The 16,381-nt window shown below is 56.5% G+C and overlaps 6 protein-coding genes across 6 annotated transcripts; 2 read left to right on the plus strand and 4 right to left on the minus strand.

The window, feature by feature from the left end:
* Positions 1-969: 969 nt before the first annotated feature.
* Positions 970-1,883, minus strand: GGS23DRAFT_72751 (uncharacterized protein). The gene is made up of 2 exons (XM_051521227.1): positions 1,152-1,883; positions 970-1,088 (listed from the first exon to the last, which is right to left on the minus strand). Exon 1 carries the CDS (start codon positions 1,785-1,787, stop codon positions 1,254-1,256), a length of 534 nt encoding a protein of 177 aa, XP_051371582.1. The 5' UTR covers positions 1,788-1,883; the 3' UTR covers positions 970-1,088; positions 1,152-1,253.
* Positions 1,884-2,504: 621 nt separating this feature from the next.
* GGS23DRAFT_72749 (37S ribosomal protein S9) lies at positions 2,505-4,556 on the minus strand. The gene is made up of 2 exons (XM_051521226.1): positions 3,030-4,556; positions 2,505-2,959 (listed from the first exon to the last, which is right to left on the minus strand). The coding sequence occupies exons 1-2, from the start codon at positions 3,865-3,867 to the stop codon at positions 2,868-2,870; spliced, it is 930 nt and encodes a 309-aa protein (XP_051371583.1). The 5' UTR covers positions 3,868-4,556; the 3' UTR covers positions 2,505-2,867.
* GGS23DRAFT_569869 (thioredoxin-like protein) lies at positions 4,108-5,611 on the plus strand. Its single transcript, XM_051516476.1, has 2 exons — positions 4,108-4,581; positions 4,669-5,611. The coding sequence occupies exons 1-2, from the start codon at positions 4,549-4,551 to the stop codon at positions 4,882-4,884; spliced, it is 249 nt and encodes an 82-aa protein (XP_051371584.1). The 5' UTR covers positions 4,108-4,548; the 3' UTR covers positions 4,885-5,611.
* GGS23DRAFT_569872 (eEF1-gamma domain-containing protein) lies at positions 5,225-6,680 on the plus strand. The gene is made up of 2 exons (XM_051516477.1): positions 5,225-6,483; positions 6,663-6,680. Exon 1 carries the CDS (start codon positions 5,247-5,249, stop codon positions 6,204-6,206), a length of 960 nt encoding a protein of 319 aa, XP_051371585.1. The 5' UTR covers positions 5,225-5,246; the 3' UTR covers positions 6,207-6,483; positions 6,663-6,680.
* Positions 6,681-8,322: 1,642 nt separating this feature from the next.
* GGS23DRAFT_73170 (NADPH-dependent FMN reductase family protein) lies at positions 8,323-9,328 on the minus strand. Its single transcript, XM_051521228.1, has 2 exons — positions 9,073-9,328; positions 8,323-8,908 (listed from the first exon to the last, which is right to left on the minus strand). The coding sequence occupies exons 1-2, from the start codon at positions 9,254-9,256 to the stop codon at positions 8,442-8,444; spliced, it is 651 nt and encodes a 216-aa protein (XP_051371586.1). The 5' UTR covers positions 9,257-9,328; the 3' UTR covers positions 8,323-8,441.
* Positions 9,329-11,669: 2,341 nt separating this feature from the next.
* On the minus strand, positions 11,670-15,342 carry GGS23DRAFT_73207 (chromosome segregation protein). The gene is made up of 7 exons (XM_051521230.1): positions 14,955-15,342; positions 14,690-14,832; positions 14,281-14,619; positions 12,913-14,222; positions 12,776-12,858; positions 12,421-12,724; positions 11,670-12,336 (listed from the first exon to the last, which is right to left on the minus strand). Exons 1-7 carry the CDS (start codon positions 15,022-15,024, stop codon positions 11,712-11,714), a joined length of 2,874 nt encoding a protein of 957 aa, XP_051371587.1. The 5' UTR covers positions 15,025-15,342; the 3' UTR covers positions 11,670-11,711.
* Positions 15,343-16,381: the final 1,039 nt, after the last annotated feature.

Here is a 16,381-nt window from a genome sequence, read left to right on the forward strand (position 1 = left end):
GGACCGGTGGGTGCATGCGTCCATCCCTATCCCGCCGAGGACACTACGCATGTAGAGATCACCCCATCGTGTATGGGGGTTTCGCCCTAGCGCAGGTCCCTGAGATTCGAGAAATGAATAGAAGGGCCGGGAGAAAAAGGAAGAGAGAGGGAGGACCTCAGGAGGACGAATAGGCCCACACGAGCTTGGCCTTTGTCAGTCGTTATTCTGCATTACCTAGCTATTATGCAGAGGATGTATACAGGTATGTGAATCTGGGCGGTCGTCGCGAGCCGTCGCGACTCTCTCGCCAAGAGCAGCCCCCCTGTTGGATATCGTGGAGCAGCGAGTATCAAAACGGCTTTAAGGACGTGGGTTCAGTTCCTCTCACACACTAGCTGGATGCTTCTCCGAGTGGACGGATCTGCAGCATGCAGGAACAAGAGCCCACCGAGCCCACCGAGCCAAGTCGTCGAGCCACCAACCCAGGCGTGTGCAATCGAGCTCTGGCGCCGGTTTGTGCCAAACTCGATCTTCTCGAGACCGGGTTCCCGTCGACGGGGTCTGGGCCCAGCAGCAGCAGATCGCCAGCAGCGGCGCTGCTCCTCCCTATCGTCGGCAGCCAGAGAGAGATACGGGCCCGCGCAGAGCCTAAATTGCGCAAGACAAGCGTTTGCGACATGCCCGTCCGAAGGGGAAGGATCAGCGATATAAGGTGAACGACGTTGCAGTATCGGCTGTTGCATGCGCTTTGTGAATCTCAGCCTCATCTGGGCCGAGTGAGGCTTGCATCGTTTCTCCGCAGCAACGTCGGCCAGACGCGGCAGACGCAGCTATCCCCTCTCCCAACTGTTGGAGGCCCCAGTGCACTCTGGGTGTACCGGCATTCGCTCTCGCCGATTCCCGCCCCCGAAGTGTGAGGTCACAGTGGCGACGATGGCAACGATGATGACGACGACGACGGTGATGCTGCCGCCGCTAGTCGCCTTCATCCGAATCGTCCACAACTGGCCCCCGTCGCTTGATCCGATAACGCGACTGAGGACACCTAATCTGCGCTGTTCCTGTATGCGCACACGGCGCTTGCCTGACCCGATTCGATTGGGTCTCTGTCCCGCATGGCTCTTAGACATCGGAGATTAGCCCGTGTTCTATCGTTATACTATACATACTATGTGGTAGCACGGTAGTCTCTCTCGTCTTGGGTCTTTGTCTCGGGGCGTCCCGACTCCCCGTAATCTCTGCCTAGGGCGTCGACCGGCGCGCAGGACGTCCTAGCTTTGTTGACGCCCACCATATCCAGAGGGTCTTATTAATAATTGGGGGGCCGACGCAGAGGGAGAGGGCAAACGAAAACAGCAGACACACGGACGGACGCGTAGAATTGCCAGCGGACAGGTCGAGTCGAACTTGGGCCGTGAGCAGCCGTAGAGCAACCAGCACCCAGCACCACGACTGGGGGGGGCCATGATTTGCAATCTCGGCCCCTCCGTTCCCCCTCCGCGGTGGTACGGGAATTCGCCTAGGCGTATGCAGACCACCAGACTGACATGCACTAGCAGCGGCGCATGTGTGTATGAGTACATGTGTATGTACGCAGACAGGCATGTATATGTGTGCATACCCAGGCATGTTGTCGAAGGGAGCGCGCGCGCTCCTCTTAGGCGGCCCGGAGCTCTCTGCCTGCTAGCAACTCCTACTAGAGCCACGCCCACACTTACGTGGTAGAGAAGGATTGTGAATCTACCACCGTTTGAAGCTAGTCGGCATTTGGATTCCAGCTTCGCGCTTCTGTTTCTAGAAGACATATCGTCTGATGCAGACCGCGCACGCCCATGCTTCTGTGCCTCATGCGCGCTCTCTCTCTCTCTGCTTGCTTGCTGCTCGCTGCAGGCAATCCTCGCAACGGACAGCGGCGACAGCGACAGTGCCCAACTAACTTCGCCACCCGCTGGTGCTTCCCGCCGCGCGAGCCCCTTGCTATTGGGCCTGTTCGGCAATCATTGCCGGAGGCGTCCTACGAGCCATGCGCGTGTGCAGATTGCACCTATGTGCGTAGCGGCAAAGAAAGGAGAGACGGCAAGAGACGAGACCAATCTACCATCACACAAGGCTGAGCGACTCTTGCATCGTCGACAGTCATTCCGCTGCCCGTCATACATAATACGACGTGCCCAAATTACCCAGATTCCCGGTTAACAGATCTGTGCTTGGTCTACACGGCATCCGTTCTCTTTCATTGGTGGAGGCTGGTCTGACTCGAGCATGGTCTGGACTCGACGGGGTGCGTCTATCATGACCGTGGAGTTACACTAGAGGACCCGATAGTGGTAGAAGAGGGATCAGCGACCACACATGTCTTCACGCACGCCCGCCCCTACAACAGCACGCTCACCCGCCAGCTTCTCCCTCCTCCCTCTCCTGCTTCCTTTGCCTGCAGCGCGCGAACGTTACCGTGCTCGCTTTGGCGGTAGCCTCGTCTAAAGCTAGATTGCGCGCAAAGTGATCGATCCTTGATTTCTTCGCACGTTACACTTGGGCGAGAACGCAGTCGTACCTTAAGAACAGCTATTGCCCAAGTTGCGGTGGTTCGCGACGCGATTGTGTGGGGACTACAGGATCAGTTTCAATTCTCGGCGTTACCATCGGCATCGTAGGCGTATGCAAATCCCGAACACCACCAGGGTTACATAATAACACGGCCTCTGTATATTGGTGGGTATGTGTATGGCTTGTTGCATGAACAGCGCCGGGAGGGGGAATCTCTCAAACCCCCTGCCTAAGCCACAGCTAAGTCCGATAGCAGCGGCCTCACGAGAAATCGGTCCCAACGAAAAGCCGTCGCGTCTACTGCGGAATCCGTTGCCTGGCGCTCTCGCGCGCGCGCTCTATCTCTTGACCCAGGCGGGCATCTTCCTCGCCTTGACGTGACCGGGCTTCTTTCTCTCGACGCTTCTGAAATCGCGGGTGAGACAACCGGCTGTGCGGATCGCATTAGCAAAAGAATGCCACACACCCGACGTTGCTAGCGAGAGATTCGCTTCGCCTACCTTTTCTCAGGGGGGTTTTCAATGCGGGCTCGTGAACCATTAATGCCTTGGCGATGGCCATCGCCAGGGCTTCGGCCTGCCCGGTGGTCCCGCCGCCCTCTACGTGCGCCCAAACATTGTACTTGTCCGTTCTGTCCAGCACCTTCAAACCCCAAAGCGCGCTCTCTCTGTCGTGAACTCGCGCGAACGCGTCATTCAGGGGCTTCCCGTTGATTAGGACCTCCCCTGTCCCCTCGACGAGCCAGGCCCGGGCAACCGAAGATTTCCGCCTGCCGACGCCATGGGACCTGCCAAACTTGTCGATCGGGATGGGCTTCGTGGTGTTGAGATAAATGTTGATGTCCCGCTTGAACGCCTGGATGCCATCCTGGACTTCTTCTGGCATGAGGTCCGGGTGGATCAGGTGCAATCTCTTTACGAGAGCGAGACAGGTAGTATAGTCTCTCGCCTTCACCGATTCGCCCATGGACAGCCGATAATGTTCCTTGGTCTTCCATGCCACCCGCTCAGCCTGGTTAGGGGCGACGGTGGGAAGTCGGGCGTATTTTCGCGCCAGGTCTTGGACGATGACGAAGCTGTCGTTGAATCGCGCGTGTCGGGAGAAGTAGGAGGGGGATACCGGCACGGGTCGGGCGTATGCTACCTTCGAGCTACTCGCCGTAGAGCCATGATCGACCGCCTGCTCGAGTCTTTGCATCCCATCCAGGCCATTCCGCCGGCGGGCCGTGCTAGAGAACGCTCGTCGCGTCTGGGGTGTCGCGGAGGACCGCTGCTGCTGTCGCACAGTAGTCGCGCGGAACTCTCTAAGACAGCGAGAGCCATACCTTAGAGAAGACATGGTATCTATCGTATCCTCGTCATGGCCTTTCGCCGGCCAGCATTCAACCAATGGCCAACCGACTTATATTTATGGTGCACTCGGCCGTTCCGCTGCCGGGCGAGATTTGAATGGGGGCAGGTAAGTAGGTTGTTGGCCAATCTAGAAAAATGTTGAAGAAGGCCTGCAAAATTCGGAGACCGACCTTGGCCCAGATTGGTCTCCGCCGCTGCGCTGGAGTTGCCTTAGGTAATCCAATTGGTCGGTTGAACTGTATCTTCCGATCACCGCAGCAATGAGGCCGAGGGTGAGGGACCTAACACCTAGGTACCTAGGTACCTAATGTTGCGGCCTCAGGTATCAAAGGTGGCCAAGCAGGTACTCTCCGAGTGCCTGCTCGGGCCGTTGGAAACGAGAAGGCCGAAGAATTCTGTGGAGGTTTCGTCCGGGTATTCTAACAAGATAAATTAGCATGGAAGATACATGGAAGATACATATGCGCCTTTGCCGGCGGGGTAGGTTGATGGTCCTGCCTATTTGAAATTTAGAATTGAGCCACAACTGCCCCACCCCTTCCTTTTTTGTGCCGGTGGGAAGAAATTCCGTGACTCAAGCAAAAAAACGCTGTATCCTCCCGCTCTTTTTTTCCCTCACCTTCCATCGCCATCAACACTGCTGTCGACATCAGGTATTGCTGCAGATATGGCGCCCTTCGGAACGATCTACACCAAGGAGGTAATCTGAAACCCCTGCTTTCTTCGTTGCGTCTTGTCTTCGTCGCATGACGGTTTTTGGCGAGCTGACACGGAATTTGTCGCGCAGCTCAACCCCCGCACCACCGCCATCCTAGCGGTTGCGAAGGCCAATGGCCTCGACCTGGATGTCGTCGAGGTTGACACCACCAACCCGACGCCTGAGTTCCTCAAGGTGAACCCTCTCAGCAAGGTCCCTGCTTTCGTTGGGAACGATGGCTACGTCCTCACCGAGTGCATGGCCATCGCCATCTACCGTATGTACCTGACGACAGTATCTCAATAACCACCATTCCCATTCCCATTTCCATCCCCATCCCCATCACCACCCTCACTCCGGGGCTGCCGGCGTACGTGATGACCTAGACATTATTCTAACAGTTATCCCTATCTGAAATATTTCTGTGGATATTGGTTCTACCTTCTGATTAGATCGCCTCTCCTCCACCCTCCTCGTCTCGTTGGCATTCACTGAGAACGGAGAGGTAGAAAATACTAATATTATTTCCTTCTCCAGTCACCTCGCAGAACGAGAAGACCACCCTTCTCGGCAAAACCAAGCAGGAGTACGTCAGGGTGCTTTGAGTGCCGTTGGTAGTGTCGCCAGATCTGCTAACATGGAGTAGCTACGCGTCTATTTTGAAGTGGATGTCCTTTTTCAATACCGAGGTTCTCCCCAAGCTTGGTGCTTGGTACCGCCCTCTGCTGGGTTGGGACCCGTACAACAAGAAGATCGTGGATGAAGCCTCCAAGGGGGCTGCTAAGGTAGTCTCGGTCGTAGAGCAGCACCTCCTCAACAACACCTACCTCGTTGGCGAGCGCATCACCCTCGCGGATCTGTTTGCCGCCAGCATCATCTCGCGCGGCTTCCAGTTCTTCTACGACAAGACGTGGCGTTCTGAGCACCCTAACGTCTCTCGATGGTACGAGACTGTCTACAACCAGCCTATCTACACCAATGTCGCCAAGCCCTTCGTGCTTCTAGACACCCCGAAGTTGACTAATGCCCCCCCTAAGAAGCCTGAGCAGGCAAAAGCCCCCAAGGCTACCCCCAAGGCTGCCCCTAAGGCTGCCCCCAAGGCGGCGGCGGAAGAGGAGGATGAGCCTGCTCCTGCTCCTAAGCCAAAGCACCCCCTCGACCTGCTGCCACGATCAGAGTTCCCCCTTGACGACTGGAAGCGCTTCTACTCGAACAATGACGAGGAGACCTCCCTGAAGTGGTTCTGGGAGAATGTCCCTTTCAAGGATTACTCTATCTGGAAGGTCAAGTACAAGTACAACGACGAGTTGACTTTGACTTTCATGTCCAACAACCTGATCGGTGGATTCAACAACCGTCTCGAGGCTTCCCGCAAGTACCTCTTCGGCTGTGCCTCCGTGTACGGTGAGAACAATAACTCAGTCATCGAGGGCGCCTTTGTCATTCGGGGCGATGATTATCTCCCCGCCTTTGACGTCGCTCCCGACTACGAAAGTTACGAGTTCATTAAGCTGGATCCCACCAACGCCGACGACAAGGAATTCGTCGAGTCTATGTGGAAGTGGGACAAGCCCGTCACCTACAATGGCAAGGAATACAAACACGCCTCCGGTAAGGTCTTCAAATAAGGTAGTGCGGCTTAGGGAAAACACCGAGCGATTACGAATTGACGAGACCATGCGGATGGGGGGTATATCGGACGAAGGGACAACTGCGGTTGCACCGAGTGAGGTTATAGTTGTACCCATCAGAGACCCTGATGTATAGCCTGTATGAGGTTATTCGATGAACGTATGTCTACCTCGTTTGCGACCCCTTGTGCTAGACCGTGTGATGAAGGGGGAAGGGGGCTCACGTTTCTATTCCGGGTACGCAACAAAGAAATCCAATCGGGTGCACGTAAAAGGACGAGATCCATCTACGCTCTAAATAGGCGGGCGCCTATGACAACCCAGGTAGGCGCACGTGTAGCGAGCGGGCTATAAAATCTCGAGTCTCCCCCGGCCTCACTACGAAGCTCATCTCAACAATCACCTCTCGACTTATAGCAGTACAGCGGATATACGCGCTTAGATTCGGACCAGACCCAAAACAAAACAAACCCACCTCAAAATTACAATCACCATGAACGGCAAGTCCCCGCAGACTCGAAACCGCGACGAAGTCGGTCTCACCTTCACCTCCGACCATGCACCGACTCTATGTTCCGTTATGTAGGAAATGCAGGTTGCTTATTGTTAACCTAGGGGGAGTTGTCGGCATAAGGAAATGCTCGAGGGGAAGGCAGATGCGTGCCTTATTTGGAGGAGGATATTACATTTCAACATGAGGGTAATACTCGACATCTGTGCGAGAAGCAGTAGAAGAGTGCCTATAGCTAGAGCTTAACACGCAAGTTGGCTTGTTTCAATACGTCTATGGGTCGGTAGCGCTGTGTGTTCGACGAGGCTGCGACCTGGACTTCCTTTACATCGGCCTTGTCCCGCCGTGTCGCGTCTAATGTCCGCTGGGTCGGAGTGGTTGTGCGGTTGACTTTGGTACCTATATTCTCGAATGCGTGCGTCTACGATTCTGCGCACTTTTCCACGCCGTCCCCTATTTTAATAGGCGATCCGACTAAGATGAGCCAGTAAGCCGAATGTGCTAACAGGTAGCAGCAAGGCAGGAAAGATCTCTATCCCCCGTCTTGCTCTTCCACCTCCTTATGGACCGCAGGGAGAGAGGAAGAGAGGAGGGCGTTGGAAAGGAAGGGGAGGTGTAGAGTCAGGAAGATTGGGTAGGGAGCTATGCTACGTGCCCTCTTTGCTTCCGTGTTTCACCCAGACATGGCACGCGCGTCGCGGACCTCGCTCCGAGCTGCGAGGTGCCTCATCGCCGCCGCACCGCTTCGGGCGCTGCTCGGCCTGGTCGGGGTTCGGCGGCTTAACGGAGGTACTTTCCTCCTTGTGAAAAAAAAAAAAAAGCTACGAGTCGATGGGGTTAGGGTTGAGGATGGCTGACCGGGTGGCGGCGTGCGCCTTTCCGGAGACAGACCACGGGCATCGGGCTCGGCTCGGCGACGCGGATGCGGATGCGGCTTTGCGAACCGACGGGGAGAGGCAGACAGGCTTTTGTGCGGGCCGCAGAGTCGCGCGCCTCCTGAGTTGGGTGTCTGTCTCAGGCCGTCGAAAAGGCCGCTCGGATGTAACCACGGCCGGGTATATATTATAAAGCTGTTTTGCTGCCCCGAAGACCCCATCCCGCACCTCCGCTCGGTGAATCGCCCTTCTCCCCGCCGCACCCAGCCACGCAGAGCCGTTCCCCACTCCTGCCACAGCGCGATGGAATCCGCCTCCCCGCCTCCGGTAGGTATAGCCTACTCCTCTCGACCTATCCGTCGGCGTGCGAGCCGCCACCGCTTTTTATTCTTCTTCTTCTTCCGCCGACGAGTCGCGGGGCCGACACCCCGGGCGCCTAGCGCGACGTCCCTAGGGGCGGAGGCGCCGGCCTAGAAGCAGGATGGGAGGGGGGAAAAGGAAGAGAGAACGAAGTCCTGGGGGGTGTTTGCACCCGGTCGGCCCCGGTTCTAGCCGGCAAGACGTCGTGCGCGGAGGGATCACACTTAGGTATCTCGCCTGCCGACATTCGCAGAGAAGGGAACATGGGAACAATGCCGAGAAGGGTCAAAATGACGGGCGGGACGAATTGCGGTTTCTCGGCGTGCTGGTCTCACCGACATGCCACGATGATAAGCGGGTGGATATCAGTAATTGTAGAAAAAAAAGTACCCTGTCTAACAAGAACGATGCTCTGTCTATATTCTAGCCGCCTGGCGCCCGGGAGACCATCTCCGATGTGTGCTTAACTTAAGACCGTTACGACTTCTACGCCCTGGTCGCCTCGGCCTGGGCCTGGGCCTTTTCCTCCTCGGGCTTGGGGTTCAGCAGGAGCCGCTTGAGCCCGGCGGCGGCCTCGAGGACGGTGTCGAGGTGGTTGGACTCCCAGTCGGCGCGGGTGGCGTCGCCGAGCTTGCCCTCGCCGACGGCGGCGAAGGTGTCGGCCTGGCCGGCGAAGGCGAGGGTGGGGCGGGGCTCGACGACGAGGAGGCCGGGGACGGCGAGGGCGCCCTTGACCTGGTCGTTGGCGGCGCGGCCGCCCTGGACGCCGTAGCTGACGATGACCACGGGCTTGCCCTTCCACTCGTTGTACAGGTAGTCGATCGCGTTCTTCGTCCCCCCCGCCACGCTCGCGTTGTACTCCGGGATCACCAGCACGTACCCGTCGTACCGCGCGATCTCGGCGCTCCACGCCTTCGTGTGCGCGAACTGGAAGGAACCCCTCGCGGGTACGCCTGCCGCCTCGTTAGACATACCTAAGTCTCACGTGCCTCGTCCTCTCTTTCTACTTGATCCCCAGCCGTCGAACTTGGAGGGGGGGGGGGGGGAGAAGGGAGACAAGGGACGGGGTGGTGGACTGGGGGACTATTGGTAGGCAAGGCGGGCGACGTAAACGTACTGGCAGGGGCTACGGCCTCGTTGTAAACCGGGAGGTTGAACTTGACCAGGTCGACGGGGTTGACGTCGATGCCGCTGTCAGCCAGGGGCTTCTCGATGGCCTTCCTGACGAACTCGGCGACTTTGGGCCCCACGCGAGTACCGCGGGTGCTCATGGTGATGATAGCGACCAGTTTCGAAGCCATTGTTTTTCTCTCTTGGGCGGGGTAGCAATCCTGTTATCTCCGGGTTGTCAAACTGTGAACCGTGTCGTCAAGGTGGGGGGGGGGGGGGGGGGAGGTCGGTGGCAGTTCCTGAAAGCGCTCGCAAGTTGTTCGATGACGGTCTTTGTCGACCTGCCCGTCCCTCCATGGCGCCTCCGGTATACATATATATACATATTACATCAACGTATATATATAAGCATACGGAATCTACTCAGCACACCGCCTCCATGACACGGTCGAGGCTGAAAAAGAAAAAAAAAAGATATGCGCAAGGCCGCCGATGCGGATTTGTCAGATGGACAAGAGCGCGAGGGTCGAATCCGCCCAATATCTGCGACGAGGCTACGGCGGCGTGACCACTCGGTCTCGTCGCTTCAGAGGCGCGCGACGGGTGGCGTCATGTACCTAGGTAGGTATGAGTAAAACATCAGAATCTCGGCCTCTTTATACCGGCGGCCAGGACAAAGGGAGTAGGGGGACAACTTCGGGCGCTTTTCGGAGACGTTCTTAACTCCAGGTTACGATGCTCTGGGTTGGGAGGTGCCTTGGTACCTACCTATATGCTACCTGGGTAGATACGTTACGTAGGATGTAATAAGCAACAGGCTCCTCTTGTCTTAGCCATTCAGTATGGTTGGTAATCGTTGTGACCTACGTTACCTAAAGTACCTACACATGCCCGTCTCAGACGTGTCGGAGGGCAATATTGACCTACCTACCTCACTTACCCATGTGAACATCCATAAACTCCTGCATCGTGTGCCTAAATAACACACACAGAGACGCTATAGCGAGAGGTGACTGAGGATATACATGCACATGTCTACACATATTACGCTGGCTCAACGCACATTAGTCAGGGGTCTCGCCCGGCGAGGTCCTCGTGATATATTGCCAATTTGCCCGTCTGATTGGACAGGAGACCGAGGCGCTGCCTCAATGCAGTAACATCCAGTTCCAGGGCTGTGGTACGGCGGGAATGATGTAGGTACGCCTTCATGTGTACCCGAAGGACGTAAGTGAGAAGAGGCCAGCTTACTGCTTCGCCGGTCGTAGGGGAGGAGGCCGTAGGTATTTATTCGCCTAGGCGCGGGAAGGCGGATAAGTGCAGTTCCAAAGGTCGGCGCGACGGCTCGTGGATGCGGCCGCCAAAACCAGCCCATCCCATCCATCCATCCATCCATCAACCTCCCTACCTACTCTATTGACGCCACTGGCACGCTACAAACCAACACATAATACCACGCCCACCCCCTCTGGACGCACCCCTTACCTAGAGCCTGGCGATCCTCTCCTCTCTACCGTGGCTCGTCGACCAGACCCGCCGTCTATTTTTATTGCGCGCGCAGCCACCGGGCGCCACCACGCATCCTGGCCTCGGCGTTCCTCGTCGACCGAGCGCCAGGTGTCGGGCCAGCGCAATTTCGACGCCATCTATACCTCCTATTTAGGGGGGGAGGAGGCTTACGTGTGGCTCCCTGCGTGGCGGCGCCTCGCGACGCGGGAATCCGGCTTGCTAGGCCAGGCCAGGCCAGGCGAAATGAGCGCGACGCGTCATTACGCACGCGCACACGGTACGCACGAGCTGGGCCGCTTGCCAGCGCCGGACCCGAGCTGGACCGAAACGCGGGCAGCTCCCCCATGGACCGGTCTCGGCTGGGCGCTCGTTCCCGCGAGATGAGGACGAGTGCGCCCGTCTACAACATAATACGACGTAGGTACTGGGTGGGGTCCCCCCCCCAGCCAGCCAGCCAGCCAGCCCCGGCGAGCCACGCGCGCGTCGCTGGTTCCAGCCAGAGGCGGCACGCGTGTGGCGGCGGCGAGGAGAACCCCGTCGCTAGGTGGATGGGTGTTGTGAGACGGAACTGGCGGCGTTTCGAACCAAGCTGGCGGTTCTTAACCTAGGTATTATCTACCTATCCAACCAATGCCGGGACATCCCTAGAATTCGCCAGGCCCCAAACCTCAGACTCGTCCATCGACGAGACGACGAGATTGGGGGTAACGGATGCCGGGTGAGGCGGTTTGGAGAGCACTGCCCACCAGGCCCGTGGCACGGCGGTATCGCGTAGCTCCCGCAGATGGCCGACAGCCTGGGCCGACGAATCGTGCTATATACACACACGTGCGTACTTACTTACCTGCCAACCCTACCGCAGCGCAGCATAACTTGTTCGTTCTGAAGGCTGTATTTCTTTTTAAGCACGGGAGGATTAGCCACCTGCATCCTTACCTACCCACCATCCATCGTCCGTACCTGCAGACTAACAAGCCGAGGAGACATCCAGGCCGCAGCGAGTTTCGTGGCACTAGCCCCTACCAAGGGGGTAACCCGCCCGGCGCATCCTAGATATCCTCCCCTCTCTCCCCTCCTGACCATTCATACACTGAGTTACGCCACTGAGTTTTCCCTGCCCAATCTCCGTCTTCAAAGCTAGCTGACGTAGATCGCCATCGCTCGTCTTCCCTCGTCCGTTAATCTGTCCATGAATCCTGCGATCGCCCCGCTGTGCCGCGTGTTGGCCTCGGTCAGATACTGGCGCACCCAACTCTGTATGTCTTGAGTCTCAGGGAAGTCGTCCCGTGCGCCCTTCTTGCAGGTGCTTAGAGGGGTGAAGGCTAGGCCAAACCCTATGTCGTCCACATCTGCCTCGTCGATCATGTCGTCGACCGTACTCGCCGTCACCTTGGGTGGGTTCATGAGCATCTTCAGCATCGCTTCGCACGTAAATCGCCATCCCTTCACGTAGCGTTGGGCAAACGCTGCGCTGTCTCCTAGCGATTTCGCGAAGGATATGACGGCGAGCTTGCGGTCGACCGGGCGAGCCAGCAGTTCCGAGGTTGGGAGAATGATGCCGAGGTAGATTTGGACGAAGAGGTTGTGCTGAACTAGGTCTACTTGGCTGATGAAGAAATCGGCTCCGAGTCCCGAGTCTGCCTTGGCTGACACGAGATGGTAAAATCGCACAAATCGGAGCTTGAACGATTCTGACGGGTTGCTTTGGAGTTTCGTGAAGAGGAGCGCGAGGATGTCCTTGAAATACGGTTCGATGGCGGCGCTGGTTTCGAGGTTAGTTCCCATGGCAGATAAACACGACGAGGCTGGGTGGCGGTATGTTTGTGGGGGGAGGGGGGGATATTACCGGTTGATCGACACGACGACCGACTCGAGCAGGTCAAAGGCGTTCGTCTCCGTCCTTTTACTTCGCAGTAGGTTCTGGAAGATGCCTAGAATGGATTGGACTTGATTTTCCGCCACTATCGATGGCGCAGCTCTAGGTATTATGGCGGCTAGTAGTCGCGTGAGGGCCGGGACGTTTCCTCTCGTCTCCCAGAGCGTCGGGAGCATTAATAGCGGCACTAACGCCTGGTAATGATTGGGGAGTGCCCCAGACGGGTTAAGTTCAAGGAGCTTCGAGAATATTAGAAATACGTATGGCATGAATTCTGTAATCGAGTCATTAGCTTAGATGGCGTCGATGGGGAGCAAGCCCATACCGTTTACTTCCTCCGTGATGATCAGGTTGAAAGGCTCCCATAAACGGTCCTCTAGCTTCAATGTTCCAGCGGATGAACCATAGCTATACACTAGTTAGCGACACTCGGCAAGCTACCAAGTCTCGGCCGAAACATACCTCACAACAGCACCGAGAGCTTCAAAGTGGTAATAGTAGAAGCGTGGGTTACTCGGGTTGGTCTTGATGATATTCGTGATTCCGACAAGGTGGTTGAGGAGCATGTCGACGTAATCCTGGATGCCCGTGTTCATGACGATGAGTACCCTCATGATGCAGCGCATAAGGAACTCGTTTTCCTGCATCTTCGCTGGAGAATTCTCTTTTTCTACGAGCTTGAATAGGTGGTCGAGTAGATCTTTCGCGAAGGGCTCGATGTCGGCTCTGCCAAATATGCGCGTCCCGGCATCATTGGTCAAATAGAGGAGTCGCTCGACGCAGATCGCTGCGTACGTGTAGACGACGTAGTTCGACGAGCCCATGTTCTGAATCAACGGCTGGAACGCAGCCTGCCACTGTTCCTTCGTCAACTGGCTGCGAAAGGTGTACAAGTATTTGATCGCGTCGACTTTGGCGATCGGCTCCACGCTATCGGAGATGAGGTCGTTCGCGACGTGCAGCTGGAAGAAGTCGACCACGTTCACTAGAGGGTTGACCGTCTTGACACCGTGCGTCGCCGTCACAGCCCCATTGGCCGCGATGGAGAGGAAGAGGGAGATGGCCGTGTCCTTGTCCTTCCAGCTCGTCTTGCCTTGTTCCAAGTAATGGTTAATGTATCTACCGGCAACGGTGGTGACGAGCTGTTCAAATCTGCCCTGAAGCTGCCGAAGAAAGTCTGTGGCGGCTCTCCGCCGAGAATCCGTATCAGAACCCTCGAGGTCGCGTCTGATGAACTCGATCGGCTCGTCCTCGACCAGCTCGACGTCGGATTCTCTCAGCGCGACATTAGGCAACACCACCTTTTCTACAACCTGGCCTAGGACGTTTTCGTCGTTGAAGGCGCCCGAGTGCTGCGTGGTGTTGGCAATCGCTGTGAGGAAGTGTAGGGCTCTGCTGACGAGATTATCGTACTTAGTCTCCGGCCCAATCGCGGATAGCAGGTTCCACGCGCTGGAGACGAACACCTGCGTGTAGGGGCCGAAATCGTCATCGAACTTCGTAACGTAGAGCTCCAGAGCTTCGCAGATGTCGGCCTTCACTATTTCAACCACGCCCGCCTCCGAATCATCGTCGGTAGCGAGAAGGGGGTTCTCGTAGACCAAATATTTGTGGAGCAGGGTGGAGATGTGCTGTAAATTCGATTCGAATTGCGGCGGCATATCCTGGCAAGATAGGTCATAGAAGACTTTGATCAGGAGACTCATCGTTTCGAAGTACCCTTTCAAGGCCGCCTTATCGTTGCTATGGGCCTCAATCTGCTGATCTGTAGCCTGCATGCATGTTAGGTCTATACTCTCAGAGGACTTCGGTGACGAGACGTTGACTTACGCTCAGTAGGGTGAGAAAGGGTACAGCGAACGTGCTAAGCACATGGTTGATCTCCACGTATAAGTCGTCGGAACGAAACAGCGGCCGCCACCTAGCGAAGATGGAATGCGCTACTTCGAGCACCCCATTGTTGATCTTGAAGTTGTCGGGCGAGAAGCGCGATACGAGGTCGGCCACGAGGGTATCCCATCGATCCCAGAAGTCGGAGTCGGCAATTATGCTTATGGCTTCTCCCAGCTGCGTCTGAATGGTGGCGGGACAGGCGATCATGAGCCCGATAAGCTCCTGTTTTATCGTTCCGACCTCGTCGACAGGGATTTTGTAATTTCGGTCTTCGTCCTATAGGTACGGTGTTGCATGTCAGATCGCGTGCGGCACCGCCACGCCATTCTCCCCGTGCCTGACGTACCACATAGTTGTGTCGGATGAAGTTCTTAAAACAGAGTGCTCCGGACAGGCGGATCTTGGTTTCGAGGCTTTCGGTTGCTACTATCTTGAGCAGCTGCAGCGCGAACTGGGGCTTTTTCTCTTCGAGCTTGAGCTTGCCCTCGGCTTTTCTTCGCATTAGCAACTCGGGGTCGTGGGAGGCGACGGCGACGAAGGCCGGAGAACAAGGGCAAGCTTTCAGAGGAGAGGGGGGGGGGGGGATCGATCAAGAGAGCTCTCTCGCATACCTTTCTTGTACTTGGTAGGGTCGAGAGTTGCATCTAGTAGCTGGGCGATCTGGCCCAGATCTGAGGCCATGATGGCAGCTCTGCGTCGTGTACGAGGAGCAAAAACCAACGAAGGGTGTGGCGGTGGCGGGAGGGGGGGAGAGGAAGTGAGGAGACAAGTATTCGGGTCCGTGTATGAGTACGTAGAGGTGTAATTTGAAGGGCGGGCTGTCCTGTAGTCGTGTAGGTGTATGATGTAGTTGGGGAATATTTGGATACTGCAAGACTAGAGGTATGTCGGAACAGCAGCGGTAGCAGCAGCAACAAGCATCACTACGTAGTAGGCCTTAGCTAATCAAAATTTTCTTCGAATCTTTTTTATTATTTTTTTATTGACATTGATCCATTCACACTGGACCAATTTGGCGGGGTTTGGGCGACGAGGCAACAGGCACCTGTGGCGCTCTGGGACATGGTCTGTGCACGCAGACGGAACCATACGCCTAGATTCAGTACCTAGGTATCTAGGCATGCCCGGAATATCTGGCTGACTTGATATATGCGTAGGTATATGGACCTACCTAATCGGAACGTCTTACCTGTCGCCATCACACCATGTTGGACATCTTCCCACACTACCAAACCTCGATGGTAAGCTGAGTGCTGGGAGGTACGCGATTGCGTATAAGGAGGGGAATAGCGGGGTCTGCCTGATATATGCTCCAACCGGATGGTATGCTTGTCTGCCAAGTAGCGATACCTCTGATAAGCTTTTATCCGGCATTCCCTTCGCGGTCTTGAGGTGGGGGGGGCCGGGTCTGCTGTGGAAGGCAGGTAGGTAAGTACCTAAGGTCCGTGTGGACTAGGTTAGGTAGGTACGTACGTGCCTGATGCATGCAGTTAGTACCTGCCTCCTCCTATACTGATACGGAAGCTGTCAAGCCTGTACCTGCCTCCACCTGCACCCGCCGGTACATGTCCACGGGTACCCAGGCTGCGCAAAGCATACCAGGTTGGTACGCGGGCGGTACCTCCGTGCTGCGTCCAGCTTCAGGGGCGTCGATTGGCTAAGACGGAGAAAGAGACGGTGCGGATGCTGCAGGAGCACGGAAAGGGTCAGCTGTGGAGAATGCCACCGTTTTTTCGCTGAGGTTCCCCCGGTCAGGCCGACTCGCTCCCCGAAACCTGGGAACCTCCCCCAAGTACTGCTAACACGAGTTCAGTCCACCATCAGTCAGTCAATCAATTAATCAACCGACCACTCTCTCCTAAATGCCGTCCGTTAGGCCATCCCGACTCACCTACACTCTGTCCAACTCGACCTGACTTGCCCGCCCCCTCAACCGCCCCCCGGAGCCGCCATCGAACCGCTTTGCCGTCTCCCTGTATTTATATTCCAATGTACTGCCACGTTCCACCATCCCAGACAACACCAAATCGAGCCCATC

Source organism: Durotheca rogersii (genome assembly GCF_024521655.1).
Source record: "Durotheca rogersii strain YMJ 92031201 chromosome Unknown GGS23scaffold_11, whole genome shotgun sequence".
NCBI lineage: Eukaryota > Fungi > Ascomycota > Sordariomycetes > Xylariales > Xylariaceae > Durotheca > Durotheca rogersii.